The sequence below is a fragment of the Passer domesticus genome, chromosome 4, assembly GCF_036417665.1.
Source record: "Passer domesticus isolate bPasDom1 chromosome 4, bPasDom1.hap1, whole genome shotgun sequence".
Classification (NCBI taxonomy): Eukaryota; Metazoa; Chordata; class Aves; order Passeriformes; family Passeridae; genus Passer; species Passer domesticus.
Genome location: NC_087477.1, coordinates 57,325,240 through 57,342,387, shown reverse-complemented (window position 1 = coordinate 57,342,387; position 17,148 = coordinate 57,325,240). Strand labels below are relative to the sequence as shown.

At 45.0% G+C, this 17,148-nt stretch overlaps 1 protein-coding gene across 1 annotated transcript in view; it reads left to right on the top strand.

Annotated features, from left to right (window-relative positions):
- Positions 1 to 277: 277 nt before the first annotated feature.
- PDGFRA (platelet derived growth factor receptor alpha) overlaps positions 278 to 17,148 on the top strand; it is a 34,512-nt gene continuing 17,641 nt past the window's right edge. The window contains exons 1-10 of the mRNA XM_064418146.1: positions 278 to 486; positions 7,745 to 7,805; positions 9,116 to 9,430; positions 12,189 to 12,452; positions 13,146 to 13,276; positions 14,585 to 14,756; positions 14,844 to 15,033; positions 15,535 to 15,650; positions 16,128 to 16,254; positions 16,769 to 16,962. Coding sequence (XP_064274216.1) covers positions 7,757 to 7,805; positions 9,116 to 9,430; positions 12,189 to 12,452; positions 13,146 to 13,276; positions 14,585 to 14,756; positions 14,844 to 15,033; positions 15,535 to 15,650; positions 16,128 to 16,254; positions 16,769 to 16,962 — 1,558 coding nt within the window. The 5' untranslated portion in view covers positions 278 to 486; positions 7,745 to 7,756. The remainder of the gene's footprint in view (positions 487 to 7,744; positions 7,806 to 9,115; positions 9,431 to 12,188; positions 12,453 to 13,145; positions 13,277 to 14,584; positions 14,757 to 14,843; positions 15,034 to 15,534; positions 15,651 to 16,127; positions 16,255 to 16,768; positions 16,963 to 17,148) is intronic.

Below are 17,148 nucleotides of genomic sequence, written 5' to 3'. Positions count from 1 at the left end.
TTCTCCTTCTTTTTTTTTTTTATTTTTTTATTTTCTCCCCCTGCAGAGCAAAACTCCCCGCTTCCCCCTTTCCTCCCCCTCGCCCCTGCCATATGGCCAACCTCCCCCTCCCCTGCGAGGCTGCCGAAATCTGGAGGCAGAGGCTGGCCCCCCTGCCTGCGTAAGAGCCTCCCGCCGGCGCGCCCGCCTCCGGCCGCGGGGCTGGGGGCGCCGGGCGAGCCAGCAGCTCTTATTCTGAAGGGGCCTGAGGGGGGCTTCATTTCCTGACAGCTATTTACTTAAAGCAAATGATTAGTTTTGGAAGGATGGTCTATAACATTGAATCAATTACGGGACGCGGTTTGTGAGACCATTACAGTCGGATCGGGAGGGAGGGCGAGCGAGAGGGAAAGAGCGCGGCTGAGCAGGGAAAGTCACAAAAGACGTGGACATATTTTGGATGTTTTACAATCTGCAGGATTGGGGCTGCGGATTGTAAAGGAGAAGGTAAGAGGTGCGGGGCATTTTCCCCCACATTTTTTCCTTTTTTTACGCCTTTTCTCCCGCGGTTTTTTCTTCGTTTATTTTATCAGTTTATTTATTTGTTGAGGGGTTTCTTCTGTTTTTTTTTTCTTTTTTTTCTTCTTTTTTTTTTTTTTTTTCCTTTTTCTTCCCCCCGATGCTCTGAGCCGAGCGGAGGGCTTCTTCCCGCGGGGCGCAGGCGGCGGGCGCTGGTGACCCCGCGGCGGGAGTGGGGGTGCAGCGCTGCGCCGCGCCGGCCGTCGGGGTGCGGCGGCGAGCAGCGCGGGCAGCGCTAATGACAAACACATTGGGACGGCGGCGGCCACCGCGCCGCATTCCTGCCGCGGGGGCGGGAGCGACCCGCCGGGCTCCGCGGGCAGCGGCCGTGCCCGCCCCAGGGGGGAAAGCGGGGACGCGCACCGACCAAGTAAGCGGCTCCCTCTCTTCTCGCATCCCTCGCTCCCTTCACCGCGCTGCTCTCCCGTCCCTTCCCCCACCCTTTGTTTTTCACCACCTTCCCTCCTTTAGATCCCCTTTCTCACCTCGCTCCCCCTGACCCGGTAGCCTAAAATGCCCCGAGATCCCGAGCGGAGGCACGCACACAAGCCCCGAAGGGCGACCCGAGCTCCATCCCTGCGCGCCCCGTCTTTTCTTTTAAAGTGTCTCGGTGAAAGGGAAGATGCTGAATTTAGACAGGGCTGGTACCTGGAGCCTTTCCAGCCTGCAGCCCCTCTCTCAACGGGAATGCCAGCCCTGCCGTATGCCCTGCCGGACTGCTGGACCCCACTGCTTCCTACCCCGGGAAGGGAAAAGACTTCGCGGCCACCTTATGGATTTTGTCAAGCGGAGTTGCAAACTTGCCAGCCTCTGCCAGGCTGAAGTCCCCTGGAAAAGTCCTAGGAGCAAGTAGGAAATGGCTTTTTGGCTGTCCGCGGCATTGCTCAACATTTTTGGACGCGAATCCCATAGCTCAGGAACCGTTCCAGAGAACAGGACTTGGACAGCTTTTTCTGGAGCCAGCAGCGACAGATCTAGCAAGGCAGCAGCAACAGTCCCAGGGCACAGCCGGCAGCCCCCGGGGCTCGTCCGCATCCCGCCGGGGAGGCGGCTGCGGACCAGAGGCGGGAGCGATGCCCTGGCCCCCACCAGCGCCGGGGGCTGTTCCCAGCGCCCCTGGACGGGATTTTCGGCGCGCCTCTTGCCAATGCTCGAGCTCCCTAGCGCTCCTGCGGGGCCTAAGTCTGCACGCCCGGAGAAGGCAGCGCATCGCCTCGGCCCGATGGGACCCTACGAACCCGTTCCCGGGGCTGCGGGCGCATCGCTCCCTCTTGGACCCATAGCTCCCAGGGGGGCACAGCCTCTGTCCCCCGCCCCTCTCCAGACCCCGCGCCCCGGGGCTTCGTGCTTTTTCTGATGAAGAGGGCTGGAGAAGAAGCGTCGGGTCGTAGCACCGGCGCCGTAGGGAAACACGTCTGTGCTCTGCCCCTCTCCGTCTCCCCTATCCCGCTTTTTCTTTTCTCCGGCTGCCCCGCATTAAGGAAAAAAAAAAAAAAAAAGTCGTCTCTCCAGCTTGGCAAAGGGTTTCCTATTGTTTCCCAGACAAACAGTGAAGTGGGCTGGGAGCTGCCGTCTCTGCTAGGTTTGCTCGGTGTCCCGGGCAGCCTTTGATCTGCAGCGGCTCCAGCCGTCGGGCTGCGCCGAGGGTGGGCGGACCGAGGGCAGCCGCGGCAGCGCCGCTGTCCCGCTCCCCGGGGGCTGCCTCGGGCTCCCCACGGCCCGGCAGGGTCTGTCGAGCGCCTGATGGGGGCTGGAGGGTGTGAACGGAACTTCACCACCATCCACAGCCCAGTCCCGAGGGGCTGCAGGCGGCAGCTGCCTCCCCGACGGGACGCGCCGGGGGAAGCGGGATGGCTTGTTGCGCTCTCGGCATCTCCCAGGGCCGATGTAGAGCCCAGCTGGAGTCCCAGCTCGGCTGACTAAGCTCTGTGTCCTGAGATGGGACAAGACACAGGATCAAAGCAAAGAGACAGGAATCAAAGATTTCTCTGTCATCGTCTCATCAAAATCTGAACTGTGGAGATGCGACTTTTAACTGTGTGTGTAGAAACGCTAGGGAAGGATCTCCCAGCAAGGGACTTCGGGTTTAGCTTCCAGTTAACAATGAGTGTTTGAGCCCTCAGCTAAACAGTGGCTTAGCCAACCTTAAAGCTTGGGGAATAAAAGTTTGCAGAAAAATGAGACCTCACAAAACAGTGGGATTTAGGAGTCCACAAGCAAACCAGCTCTCTCAGCCTGCAGGCACTCTCCTGCTGCTTTTAAACGAGATCGCTTGTTCTGGTCCTCCTCTTCAGGCACTGAGGGGCAGGAGCTGTGCCAGTCCAGCTGCCATCGGGTACTGGGACCATCTTTGCTGTTACTAGTTTGTTGATGTATGGGGAATCTTCATGTGGCTCGGAGGGTAATACATAGGTATTAGGTTTCAAGAAAGCAGGAAGTAATAAATATTTTAATAAAATACCTCTCTGCTACAGCATTGGGCTAGGATTGAAGTAAAGTGTATATAGACAGAAAGTCTTGCATAGCACAGACCTCACAAATTATTTTCAGCTATACCAGTTGTCTAAAAAGGAGGCTGAAATGTATAACTTTATATAATCCTTGCCTTGCTTGCTTCTTTATTTCATCATGACTACAATCTTACCCACTTTTGTACGTGAGCTCTAAAATTTTTAATAGAAGATGTTTCCTTTTTCTGCCTTTGAAGGCTTAAAGACAAAGGAATGACTTCTGAGAGGTGATTTTTCCTGGTAGTGGTGAGAATTGCTGATAATTTAAAAAAAAAACAAACAAGAAAGCAAATGATCCTTTCTCTCCCTTATGCCTTGCTCTCCTGATTGACTCATCTCTTTTGAGCCTATGAAGCTTTGTGTGGGTACCCAAGGGAAAAGTTTGCAATAGCTAGGCTTCCTAGTTCTTGTGGTCAACAGACATGGATATTTTTTTCCGCACAAGCGCTTCTCAGCACTTGAGTTGGGATCTGAGCTGTTCTTTGATTTGATTCTGAGAACCTAAGGAAGATGTATTGCTTGGAAGTGCTAGCTGGTTTGGTTTTTTTTACTTCCCCCCCCTGTTTTCTGGGACAGTTTGGAAAACCCTCCTTGGATCAACTGAGAAAATCTAGGCTTTGCAATTCCCCCACCACCTTTAGCTCCTAGACTGAGAGACTCTGTCCTGCAGGGTTAGGCTGAAGAATTGGGACAGACTAGAAGGCTCCTTGGGAGGCAGCCTCACGGTGTCCTGCAGAGCACAAAGTACTCAGCAGGAGACCAGCAGTGGGCTCCTCTTGTTGCATGGCTATTCCTTGGGTTTTTCTTGATGCATAGTTTTTTCTATGCATGGATTCAAATATTTGTAAAGGGCCATGGAACAAGCCTCATTTTGGGAGAATATTTATGGCAGTCTTTTTCATTGAAGAGCTTTGAGCCTTTCCCCAGCAAAACCATCAGACCCACATGTTAGCGCTGCAGGGCAGCGCTGCTCTTGTGGAGAGTTGAGTTTGCAGTTTGGGAACTGAGGACTGAGAAATGTTTCAGAAGGTCCTGTCTGAACATTTACATTCAGCTGGTGACATGTACCACAAGAAAGAAATGTCTTTCCTTGGGCTGGCCTTAGCTCTTCCTGGAAAAGATCAGCTTTCCCAGAAGGACAGACTGCCACTCTGACAAAATCACGACTGAAATTACCCAGTCCTCTCATAACAACGATAATCATATCATTACGTGCCAAGATTTACAATCCAAATACTCTCCTATCACTTATGTAAATACAGAGAAAATGGGACCAGGGTTGGTGTGTTGTTGGGGTTTTTTTTTTTTTTGTTGTTTTTTTTTGGGGTTTTTTTTTGTTTGGTTGGGTTTTTTTTTTTTGTTTGTTGTTGATTTTGGTTTTTTGTTTTGTTGGTTTTGTTGTTGTTTTTGTTTTTGGGTTTTTTTTTTTGTTTATGTTTTAAATCACATGAAATTAAAAATGTAGGAATTTTGAATTTTAAGTTGATCCGGGAGACCCAGTTTAGGCTGCTAGGTTGGAGAGTAGCGCTGCCTTTTGCAGGACAAGAAATGTGGCTGCTTATTGTGGATCAACATTGCCATCCTGTGGCTGCGAGTGCGAACTCCAGCGACTGGGCGGCTGGCAGGAAATCAGCCCAGCAGCCTCCAGGGTTCGGGAGGTGGGCTGGTTTTCTGTCTTGACAGAGGTCTTCGGTTGATTCACACCAGTATGTAAACAACATATACCCTTGGCTCTTCTCGGTCCCCCGCCGCTCTTTAGGTCACATAGAACACTCACCTAGGAATGTCGTAATTTTCTAAGCATGTATTTCCGTTGAGTTTCTGAACATTGATTTTACCTTGTCTTTTGTGGCACGGTCAATGAAACCTTTCTTTATAGGAAGGCAATGCTTGGCAGTTAGTGTTTGGAAAATTGACTCCTGACAGATAACAGATCTTCAGAATTAGTTTTCTGATTTTTTTTTTTTAACAGTGAAAGTGCACCACACGATAAATACCAGAATTTCAGTCAGAACCTTTCAAATTCTATGTAAATTCAATGACTGTGCAACCTGGGGCAAGTCCCTGCAAAGAGTTTGGCAAATCTGTCAGTGCATTATGTTGCTTTTAATATATACACCCATGCTTCTATTTTAGCTAGCAATGTTCTGTGTATACAACAAAACAAGGTTTGCTCAAACTCACATCATATGTGTCATGCTGATACTGGGTTTCAGCTTGCATAAACCTGTGGGCTTCAGCAAGGCTACACCAAGTTATGGACTGATAGACCAGTGTCAGGAACTGAACCTGATGTGTTTATCCAGGGCTGAGATTTGGATAGCTGGGGACAAAGATGGCTGGTCTGCCATAAAGAAGGTAAAGCAGCTAAAAAGGTATATGTGATTGTAAATATAGAAAAACCAGGATAGGTGTACTTGCTTGGTGTTGTGGGAATGAGGAAACTCTCTTGCCCATAAGTGAGAAATGGCACCTGTGTTGAATCCTGAGTCGGGCATGGATGTGTGAGGATATGCTGGTGATGGCACCAGCATTCTTAAGTCAGATGTGTGATGTAACTGAATTTAAATAGGTTTGAGTAGGAGGGATGGTGAATCCTTACTACATTATTCTGTCTTTCACAGTGAAGAAGTGTTGCTCTGGGTCTTGATGAGATTAAGGGGTCATTGAGGAAAGATCAAAGCTCTGGGTTGCGAAAGAAGAGCCAGATGGAGAAAGCAAATTTAGTTAAGTCCTTGCGTTTTAAACTGCAATGCTACATTGAGACACTCATTGATTTCAGTGTCAGCCCAACCAAGACAGCAAGCTCAAAGCAGCACTTTGGAAATGCCATCACCTGTATTTGCATCATTGGGCTTCAGTCCTCACACACACAGCTCTGCAACAAGTCCACTTCAGCAGAGCTTCTGGTATGCAAGAGATGAACTAGCTCTGTTTTTTCCTCTCCTTTGCTGCACCACTTGCACTGAATAGTCTGGCAAAACAACACAGGATGGGGAGAGAGTTGCCTTTTCAGTCAGAAAAGGGAGGGAACTTGGCAGAAGTGGGGTAACACTGTCTTGTGGATCTTGGGAGATTGGGAGACAGAGCAATAAAGCAGACCATGGTAGGTCTTTAAAGAGTTACAGAGGATTACTTTATCAGAAAAAAATGCAGGGTATAAATGTGATAAAAATGAATAAAGAGGTTGAAAGTGAGGGAACTATTTGATATCCAAGAGTCTGTTATTGATGGGAGACAGATACATAAACACATGGCAATTATTGCTAATTGAAGAAGCAGGCAAGGTGCCTTGTCTCTGCTGGAACATTGTTAGCTGGATTTCTGAAGGTGTTTGTACATGTTTTTGAGGCAGGTAGTCTTCTAATCCTTCTTCTGAGACCTTTGTGTTTGAATGTAAAGTTCTTTTGCTCTGCTCCACCCATTGCAGGAGAAAAGCAGGACTAGATCAGAAACACTCCTTGGCATGTTGCAAGCATTTAGCTCCCATATGGCACTGCCACAGCTGGAATAACTAGATGCACCTACGTGCTTTCATATCTCAGCATCAGGAACTGAATACCAGAGGATGAGTAGAAACTCTCCAGAACCTTTGAAAAATAGTCCCTGTCTTGGCACATCATCCTTTATTTCACTCCTTGGTCAGTGTTTCAAATTAGGGGCTCTTCTGTGCAGTGTTTTTTAAATCTATATTGGATTTGGGCCAAATCCAGTTGCTGTTAGAAGTCACCAACAAAGCATCTGTTGGTTTCAATGGGAGGATTGCAGGATCTTCTCCTTTAGAAATTACCTAGTATGCTGCTTGAGGGTTTTATGTAGAAATGTCATTACATGGCACAAAAATTACATAGATGCTTACTGCTCTTGTTGCCTCCATAAGACAGATGCTTTAGGATTATATGTTTGAAAGCTGAAGTAATTGCATGTGATCTATGACTCTCTACACTGTTGGGGAGACTAGATGCTCTATGAATGGCACTGCTGGCCTACAGTCTGTAATGGATTTATTTCATTAGAACATTTCAGCATGTGTTTTAAATAGTGTGTCTCTTGATCAAGGGAATTCTTGTTAAATAAGCAATAAGAACTATTGTATTACATTGTATTCTGTAAGCTATATATACACATATGCACAATGGCAAAACAAAAATATCACTCAGGGTTGTACTATTTGTAATAAGAGTGGCTTTAAAATGTACTTTTTCTCCAATAAAAGCTGCTTGCAGCTGAAAGGTCAGAATTTACTGCATGAAGATGTTCCATCTTCATTGATGCTTGTGAGGGTGCTGCCTCTGTGCAGGGGCACAGTTTCTGTGGGCTCGGTCCCAGAGGCTACAGTGGGAGCAGAGCTGCCTGCAGGCTGTTGGAGAGGGGATGCACCAGGACTTGGTTCCTTACACCAGGACTTGGCTCCTCACACTGCCAGTGGAGAGAAGGGGCCGTGGTGTCTCCTCTGCGTGTGATCGGTCTGTGGCCACACACGCCTTGTGGCAGTAGGTGGCATGGGTCTCACCGGGCTGGGGCTGTGAACTGGGGTCCCTGGGCCACTCCTCTTGGTGGCACTGTATGGAGTGATGGGAAGCTGCACTTGGGCGCTGCAGAAGAGGGGTCCTGCTAAGTCTTATACAGTTGTCAGTCCATTAACTCTCTCTCTTGCCTTCTCCCTTCTGTTTCAGTTGTTGGCAGCTATGGGTACTTACCCACAGACGTTCCTGATACTGGGATGTTTTCTCACAGGTAATGTTCCTCCATCCTCTAAGCTTCCCCATCTCTAATTCTTCATAAATCTGTGTTTAAACTCGCTTTCATTCTGCCCACAATAACAAATGCCACATGGTTGCCAGCTGGTCACAGACCTGGTTTTTCTGCTGCCCCAACCCGGGTAGGCTATGACAAGACCTACTGAGCAGGCAGTACTTCCACTGGCCCATATTGGCCGCGTTGTCTCTCCTGTGCTGCTGTGGCCTCGCACCGGCTGGTCTGAGTGTGCAGGAGGGTGAGCTGCCCACCTGCAGCGGGGAGCTCCGGCCGGGCCGCCCGTGTGGGCTCCCTGCGCCTCCCGGGCCGCAGCGCCGGCCCAGCCTCGCCTGGCCTGCTGCTGGTGGGAGGGCAGGGCTGGCTGTGCCGCAGGGTGACAAATATAGAAAGGGCCTCTGCAGAAAGGTAACTCAGGGCAGGAGTGGAAAATGATTTCAAAGATAGTCTGGATTCCTGGTGCTGGTTTATTGCAGAGTGCCAGCTTCACTCAGCGGGCCTAGGTGCTCGTTTATTGTACAGGTCATTCGGCAAACTGAAACCACAAACATATTTCTTGGTGAGTTCCTCGTTTTGTAGGGTTTGGATCCTCTAATTTTCCTTCTGAGTGTTGGACCTTCACCAACCCACCTGCAAATTACCTAGACTTGCAAATCTGAGCCTGTAACTGGAGATTGCATCTGGAAACCAGTTCCATCTACAACAGCTAGTTCAGTGAATTACAGTTTTATCTGGCTACAAGCCTTCTGTACATTTGGGCTAGAGGTAGACCTGATGTACAAGCTCTTGCTCTGGCCCTTTGCAGAAACCAAAGTCAGATGTAAAATGCAGGTTTTAGTCTTCGGAAGTGGTTTCCAAATTTCAACTATGAGCTTGCTTGAAAGCCGACAGGACTGCTGGTTTCGTGACCAGGGCTGTAAGAAGGTGTGAAATGCCTGTGAGCCAGCAGCCAGGGTGTGGAATTCACGGTTGCAGTAGAGCTGTGTACAGTTTGGGGCTGGAAAGCTGTGGTGTGGATTGGGAGCTATCTCTAACTTCACCTCTGTCTGTCTTTCACCTCTTGATTTGACAAACAGAAGTCAGCAAGCAAACACTTAACATTTCAAAGGAAAGCCATTTGCTATTCCTCAGGCAAAGCTTTGGCTTTTAACAAGGGCAAATTTCCTGGGACATCAGCAGATCTGAAACAGTCAGAAAAGAAAGCTGCTCTGGACCCTCTCTGCTTCCTTTCACGTCCCTGTGCTGAAGCGGTTTTGTGTATTGACGTGCTATTTATTTGTGTCTTTTTGCAGGACCATTCCTAACATTTTGCCAGCTTCCTCTGCCAACTATTGTTCCCAATAGGAACGAAATGGTGGTACAGCTGTATTCCAATTTCACACTCAAATGCTCTGGAGACAGTGAAGTGAGCTGGCAGTACCCAGTGACCGAGGGAAACCACAGGATAGACATTAGACACGAAGAGAACAACAGCGGCCTCTTCGTGACAGTGCTGGAAGTGGGAAATGCCTCGGCCGCCCATACGGGCCTGTATGTTTGCTATTACAACCACACACAAGTGGAGGATGGGGAGGTGGAAGGCAAGGACATCTACATCTATGTGCCTGGTAAGTGGGGGTGCTACACTGGGTACCTGGAGCTTTGGGTGGGAGAGGTGAACCATGGATGTTCACAAGAGGTGTGTCGCTGGTGGCAATTTACAGTCTGAGGAAGAGAAATAACTCCAGGGTTAAATCACATAAATCAAGACCAGCCCCTGTAAATCTATGGATATGTTCTTCTTTCTTTCTACTGGTTTTCATTTTTTGATAAGAGCTTGAGTTCTCAAGAAGAGTGATGAACTCACAACTTTAGAGCTGAGGTCTTCTGACCACCAAGGGGCTGGAAAGCAGACCTTGGTGGCCAGGTCAGCTCATCTGTGGGAGTATGTCCAACCTTCAGGTTTGCCTGGCTCCCAGGTGGAGATTAACAGAAATTCCAGGCTTTTCAGGGGGTACTTGGGTGGATATCTTGGGATGTGTACTGACCAAATCAATGCTGTGTATGATACTAAAGCTGCTGCCTGATCAGGAAGGCCATATCCTGTTTGTAACCTGAATTAGGCTTTAACTGAGAGTTGGAAAAAGCTCATGTGTGGACAGGGAAGTGTAAAGCCTGGGAAGTGTAAAGCAATGGAGATGTCCTAGAGGTGACTGTCAGAGGGAGCGGAAAGAAGTGTTCTTGCTGGCCAGTCTGACACAAGATTAAACACATGGTGCTACTGTGCAGTGCCCTGTAATTTTCAAGGCAAACACAGCCTTCCCAGGCCCTGTGTTGCATTTCTCTTTACTGGTGGAAAACTGTTGGACCCAGAAGAAATGGCATCCCTTCTTTTTGGAAGTGCCTATTTCCAGCTTTGCCCTCCCACCCCCTTGTTCTGACTGGAAATGTGCTTAAAGGCTTTCCACAATCTCTATGGGATGAGAATCTTTATTGTCATAGCTGAGATAGGCACCAAAGGCTGAGCCACGACTGACTGCTTCTGTAAAGCCCTGTCTGGATGTTTCCCCAGCATTGGCTGGGCTTCAGGGGGTGAGGGTCACAACTGCAGGGCCAGAAGAGATCAAGCCACTGGATTTGCAGTAAACGTATTGAACGGGGAACAAAAGAGAGAAGAGATTACAAATCATCCTGCAAAACTGCAGCATGTTCTGAAGGAGTGATGTCTGCAATGGCAAGGAAGATTCTGGAAGGGCAAAAAGCCAGGAGGTAATAACAGGACTTGTTTTAAAGGCTATTTTGCAGTGGCATTAATTTTTGCTGTTGACAGTGTGTAATTCAAGGACTGGATTCTTCCAAGACTCTCTCCCCATTTGCCACAACAAATGTAAAGTGTTTCCATTTGTTCTTGAAGCAAGATGTTTCAGAAGAGCTGGATACTGCCAGCTTTGGCACATATATCTCAATATCCAAGCAGCTCTAACCAAATTACCAGAAGATGTTGTTTATGTTAAGCAGTCTTGCAACTCACCCAGTGGAGGATTATAAAGGCAAGAGCTGGAAGATTTCTTCAAGAGGACTTTTTGGTTTGTTTTTTGAAAGCCTCTAGACATCAGCCTACCAGATTTGCAGGGCAGAGACACCATGTAATTTTTTCCACTTGCTAACCATCAAGATGTTATAAATGCAGAAACATATCCTTTTCTCCAAATTATAGGGAATGTCTCCGTTTCCACTATAAACTTTGTCTTTACAATGGTTTTTCCTGCAATGAATTAGAAGGGCAATGGGTGGCAGCAACCCACTTTAGCCAGGGAGGATTACATTGGGACTTCACACAATATCCTATTTTCACTAACAGCACATAGAAAATCAAACTAGGTGAATCTTGTTTCTGTTTTAAATTACAGTGGGAAAATGAATACATGGAATTGGCAGCATTTTTGGGATGTAGCGCTGTGTTTGGAATATTGCTACAAAGAGCCTGCCAGTGCAGCAGAAAGTCTATTGTTGGAGGGATTTGGATTGCCATTTATTAAATTTTTTTATAAAGCTTTGCACAGAAGCTTCAGGCTAGCAGGGATTATTTGTTTATTCTGAATGGTGAAATGGAGACGATTTGAGGGCTGTGCTTTTTATGCATAATGTTATGCAATTATGTTTTAAACTCAGACTTTGGATTGGCTGGATAGGAAAGTTGGCATATATTTTGTTGACTTTAAAAGAAATAAAACTACCAGGTCCGTGTTTGCTTTTTTTCCTAGTTGAATACTGTATTTTGAAAACCACATGCTGTGACCATAATTAACTATGTCTCATAACTGTAATGTTGGACATGTTAGAAATACATGAAGATAAGTACCTTGAACTATTTTTGATGAAATGTGGCTTTAGTGGTGTTCAACATAAACAACATGAGACTGGCTTCTACTTTTTTTTTAAAATTTTTTTTCCCTTGGAAATGTTTGGATTTTTAATTTTATTTTATTTTTATTCTACCCCCTGCTTATATATTGGTTAGGAGACAGCTATTAATAAAAAAGGGGAAAAACATCTAACTTAAAGTCACGAGTGTTGTGAATAATAACACAACATTTTGGGGGGAGGATCTTTTGTCTTTTTCATTTTGCATCCTGAATTGCAACAAAGAAACCTGAGCCCTTTCCCGTTTTGTTCTTAGGAGAAATGTTTCACTACATGTCACATCAAGTAGCTAAAATGAGACACCACATGAAATTAGCAAACCTTACCTGCAATATCTGAATCACTGGGAGAATGAACTGTGCAAGTTTCACTTATGACCCATAAGTGGTCATTGATATGCAATTCTTGTACATGGACTTGCTGCAGACAAGACAGTGTAAGATTCCCTCTTGTTTTTTACAGACCCAGACATGCCTTTTGTTCCATCCATACCAGAAGACCAGTTCATCCTGGTAGAAGAAGGTGATCCTGCAGTTATCCCTTGTCGGACAAGTGACCCAGAAGCTCAAGTGACTTTAGTTAACAGTTTAGACAAGTCTGTGCACGCTTTGTATGACACCAAACAAGGCTTCATAGGGAATTTCCCTGCCGGCTCATACACGTGCAAAACAATGGTTAAAGGCGTGGAGTTCAAGTCTGATGAGTTCCTCATCTATATTATAAGAGGTATTTATTTCTATTCATTTAAAAAAAACCAAAAACAAACAGTGCTTGTGTTCTTTCTTCACACTGTAATAGCACCAGCATCTCTGGGTTATATCAGATATTTCTCCAATGATGAGCTCCTTGCTTCTCTGGCAGTACTGCCAGTTACTTAGTTGCAAGTTTACTTACAATTTTGAAGAGAAAGAGGTGTCCCTAACTTTATCTTCTCTCAAAATTATTGCAAGAAAAATGTTTTGTAGTCCATATATTTTCAATCTCCTTGCTGAAACACAAAAGCCTGGTGTTTCCCAGTGGCTTTGAACTGTAGAACTCTGGGTAGCCTGAAAAATATATTGATTTAATTATTTTGAAAATATTTTTCCTGGCCATCAAGGAATTCTCAAAGACAGTCACTGATTAGCAAAATGGGACATTGCTTTTATACCCAATGCCTTTTTACAGGGGGATTTGAGATAGGAACTTCTAATTGAAATTTTATTTGTGGATAATTTCTTTGTGGGATTGAACTGCCTGTGCAGTTCATGCTTTAAGTACAAATTGTTTATATTAGTATGGATCAGCAGTACTTTTAATGAATTTTCAAGGTGATTCCTCAGTACAGGAAGTGAAATGAAACTCTTCCTCTGAAATTGCACCATGTAAAAATAGTAATCTTTTAAAAATTAAATGAGATCTCCCTCTCTCTTCTCTTAGCTACTTCACAGCTGCCTGTTGAAATTGAAGCTCTCAAAACTGTCTACAAAACAGGCGAGACCATCGTAGTAACTTGTGTGGTCTTTGACAATGAGGTGGTTAATTTACAGTGGAATTATCCTGGGAAAGTGGTAAATATCTCTCTCTCTCTTTTGTTTTTTTTTTTTTTTTTCACAATGTTTGTAGTTACTTATTAGGCAAGTGAGTGAGGTTGTAAAATATTGTTCTCTTATCTGAATGAGGACTGCTGAGGAGAGAAAATCAAGTAAGTTTTTTTAATTTTAGGTTACCATAAAAGAAAGTCAGTCCCAAAAGGTAAATTTGCTGTTAGTAAGTAAGCAAAGCATGAGAAGAAAGTGAGGCATGGCTGAGGAAGTAATGCTGTCTCTCAGGTCTTGTGCTGCTGCAAAAAGAGAAATATTGTGAAAACTGAAAGATCTAGGTATGTTTGGCATCTGAGTAGAGCTCTGCTGCTGAAGGTCTGAACCTCTAAAATAGCTCTTTTAAATCCTGGTTCTTGTGGGTAATAAAGGACAATGAAGAATCAAGTCTATAATCTTAAGTGTTCTTCATTATTCAGATGTACACTGAAATTATTCTTACAGTCACTGATTTTAATATTGAGAAACATCTAGTAAGAAAATCATGTAGAATCCTGAAATTTTTAAAACTTGTTTAACATCCTTTTGCAGTGAAAACTTTTATTCACTGGAACTTAGCTAGAGCCAGTCCTGGGCAATTTCAGAGTATCCCATGTAAAAAGTCTGGTTGCTGAAGGAATGGTGTAATTGAAGTGCACCTAGTTGTTACTCCAAATCTCCTTTTATTTAAGTTAAGAACCCAAGAGGAAAAATTCTTTGAGCAGGTTTTGTCTCATTTTCCATCTTACACATCAATGTAGTTTCTGCTATATGGCACTTTTCAAAACTAGCCCCAGCATATTTTTGTACCAGCCCCTCATGATAACATGGTGTGTCATTTTCACCACCCCTTTACTCTCAGGAGTTTTCTCCTTGTCAATAAATTATTCTTGTTTTGAGAGTAGGCAGAACATATCTCTGGTGAATGGAATAAAAATTCATCTTACTTCATGGGCATTGAACAAAGGGGACTTAAGTGGCTTTTACATCTGACAAAAAGGTAGTGCCTAAAGAGTAAATTTGTCTGTCAAGTTGCCTACCCAAATTTTCAAAGGTATTTTGTTTTTTGTGAACAAAATATGAGCTCTCAACCTCCTGTGCCTACCCCCAAAAGGGTGTATTTTTATAGGCACAGCTTTTCTGTTGTGGCTGAAAAAGGCATCCTTCTCTGAGTAAACAGGTCTTCTGCCATACAGAATTTAGATGCTTGCTCTCCCTTCAGGAGTATCAAAGATCCTCAGTGATGTGCTTTCAACTCAGTTACTTAAGCAAGGTTTTTTTTCCTTCTCCAAACTACAGAAAGAAAAAGGTCTGATAAAACTTGATGATATCAAGGTGCCATCACAGAAGCTGGTTTACACCTTGACCATTCCTGAGGCATCAGTGAAAGACACAGGGGATTATGAATGTACTGCTCGGCATGCAACCAAGGAGGTTAAGGAAAATAAGAAAGTAGCCATTACAGTTCATGGTATGATCTGATTTTAGTGTCATTGGAAAATACCATTCTTGAAAAATGTTGCATAATGTTGTTTACACAAGGCTTTTTCATTTACAGACAAAGGCTTTGTTCACCTGGAGCCTCAGTTCAGCCCTCTGGAAGCTGTCAACCTGCATGAAGTAAAAAACTTTGTTGTTGATGTGCAGGCTTACCCAGCCCCAAAAATGTATTGGTTGAAGGATAATGTGACTCTGATTGAAAATCTTACAGAGATTGTTACTACTTCAGGAAGAGTCCAGGAAACGAGGTAAAAAACCTTCTGACCCTTATTTTGCCATGCTGACTTGAGTTCCTCCTCCAGGAAACTGGGCACTATTCCTGCTTGTTTTTTACACCTCTGTTTGCTAGTTGTTCTGCAGTGGCATTTAAACATAGTTCATTTGTTTTCTGTTCTAAAGGGCAATGCCTAATTTACTTCTTCTTACTACCTTCATAACATCAACCTCTTCAAGGTTCCTGAGCAAGAAATCTCTTTGCTCCCTATTACATGTCTCCACACAAATAACTTCTGGCTATTTCCAGTAAAATCAGGGTTTTGTCAGGTTTCTGCAGAAAGTAACTAAGGTCACTTCTTTCTCATTTCTATGTTGATAGTTATTTACCACTTGAGTAATGACTTAGTTAAAGACATGCTAGAAATGCTAAATGTCACTATGTTATAATCACAACATAGCCAGATTATGTGTTGCCCAAAATGATTTTTTTATGCCTGTTTGAAAAATACAAACACAAACTTGCATTTCTGCAGGTTTCAGAGCATTTTAAAATTGATACGGGCCAAGGAGGAAGACAGTGGATACTATACTTTGGTTGCTGAAAATGAGGATGAGATTAAAAGATACACCTTCTCATTGCTCATACAAGGTAAGCAGCCCCAAAGCCTTGCCCACCAGAACTCATGGCACACAGCAAAGACTTGTTTCACTTACACACTGCATTGCCTGGAGTATGGACACACGAAAGGCACGAACCAGGCTGAGCAGAGGAGTGCGTGCTAGTCTCTGGAGCTTTTCTAGCCTGATCCTGGCTTTCACTTCTGCACTGGCATTGAGCCAAAAAGAAACTTTATCCTCCCAGCTAAGTTATTCCAGCTGACAGTAGGATGATAGCTCATTTAACATGACATGGAGACGTGGCACAACTGCAGCACTTCCTTCTCATTGCTCTAGCCTAGAATCCACTCTGTGCTACAGGAGATCAGCACCTCCTGGTTGAGTCTGTGTCTGTAGCTCTTGCTAAGGTGTTGGCCAAACAACACCTGTCCTGCTTTGAAATTTGAAGCTGGTTTTTTTTTTTGTAAGCACTGACAAATATTTTAACAAACTCCTGACTCCTTCCCAGTTCCAGCTCTGATCTCAGCCCTCGTGGATGATCACCATGGCTCTGCAGGTGGGCAGACAGTGAGATGCTTGGCAGAGGGAACCCCACTTCCTGATGTGGAATGGCTGGTTTGCAAGGACATTAAAAAGTAAGAGGAGTTGGTGTTCTCTTACCTGAAATATGACCTGTATCCACAATTATCTTAACATAATTAATTACTGTACCATGTTTGCCTCTTCAAGAGCCAGTAAGTTTCAGATAGTTCTTATTTCTTTTTAGAGGCATGCTGTTTATATTTCAAGAGAGGTTGTCAGTGCCCTTCTTTTTACATCCTGTAGGACACAAAACAGTGCATCAATTCAGCTTTCTCTCATAAAAGCTTTCTGTTCAGTTAGCCAACTCCAAGGGTTTCACAGTCCTTGAGTCCTTCACAGGCTTGAGTAAGGATTTTGAGAAGCAGCTGTCTTTCCATTCAGGGAGTATTTTTTATTTTGAAGGAAGAAAGGTGCAGGTTTTTCAGAGATGCAATCTAAAGACCCTTCTGGCCCTTAGATGTGTTGTTGTCAGAAGAAATTTGAGGGAAAGGTAATTCTTGTTCTGTTCACTCTTATTTATCCATATGTACACCCAACACCCATTTCCCCCATTATTCTTTTCTGCAGGTGCAACAATGACACCTCATGGACCCTTTTGACTAACAACATCTCTGATATACACATGGAAGCCCACCTGGATGAGAAAAATATGGTGGAAAGCCAGGTGACTTTCCAGAAGGTAGAGGAAACCCTGGCTGTGCGATGTGTGGCAAGGAATGACCTCGGTGCCGTTACTCGAGAACTGAAGCTTGTGGCTCCCAGTGAGTTTGCTTTGTCCTTCTGTGCAATTAAAACAGCCAGTTTGATCCTGCTCTGACTCACCCCAGTTCAGTCCTAATGGATAAAAATATGAATTGTTGTAGATAATAAATTAGGGTGGATTTTTTTTTTTCACCCCAGTATTTTTGAGGAGGGGGCCTTTTGCAGGTCTTTATGGTGCATCTGCT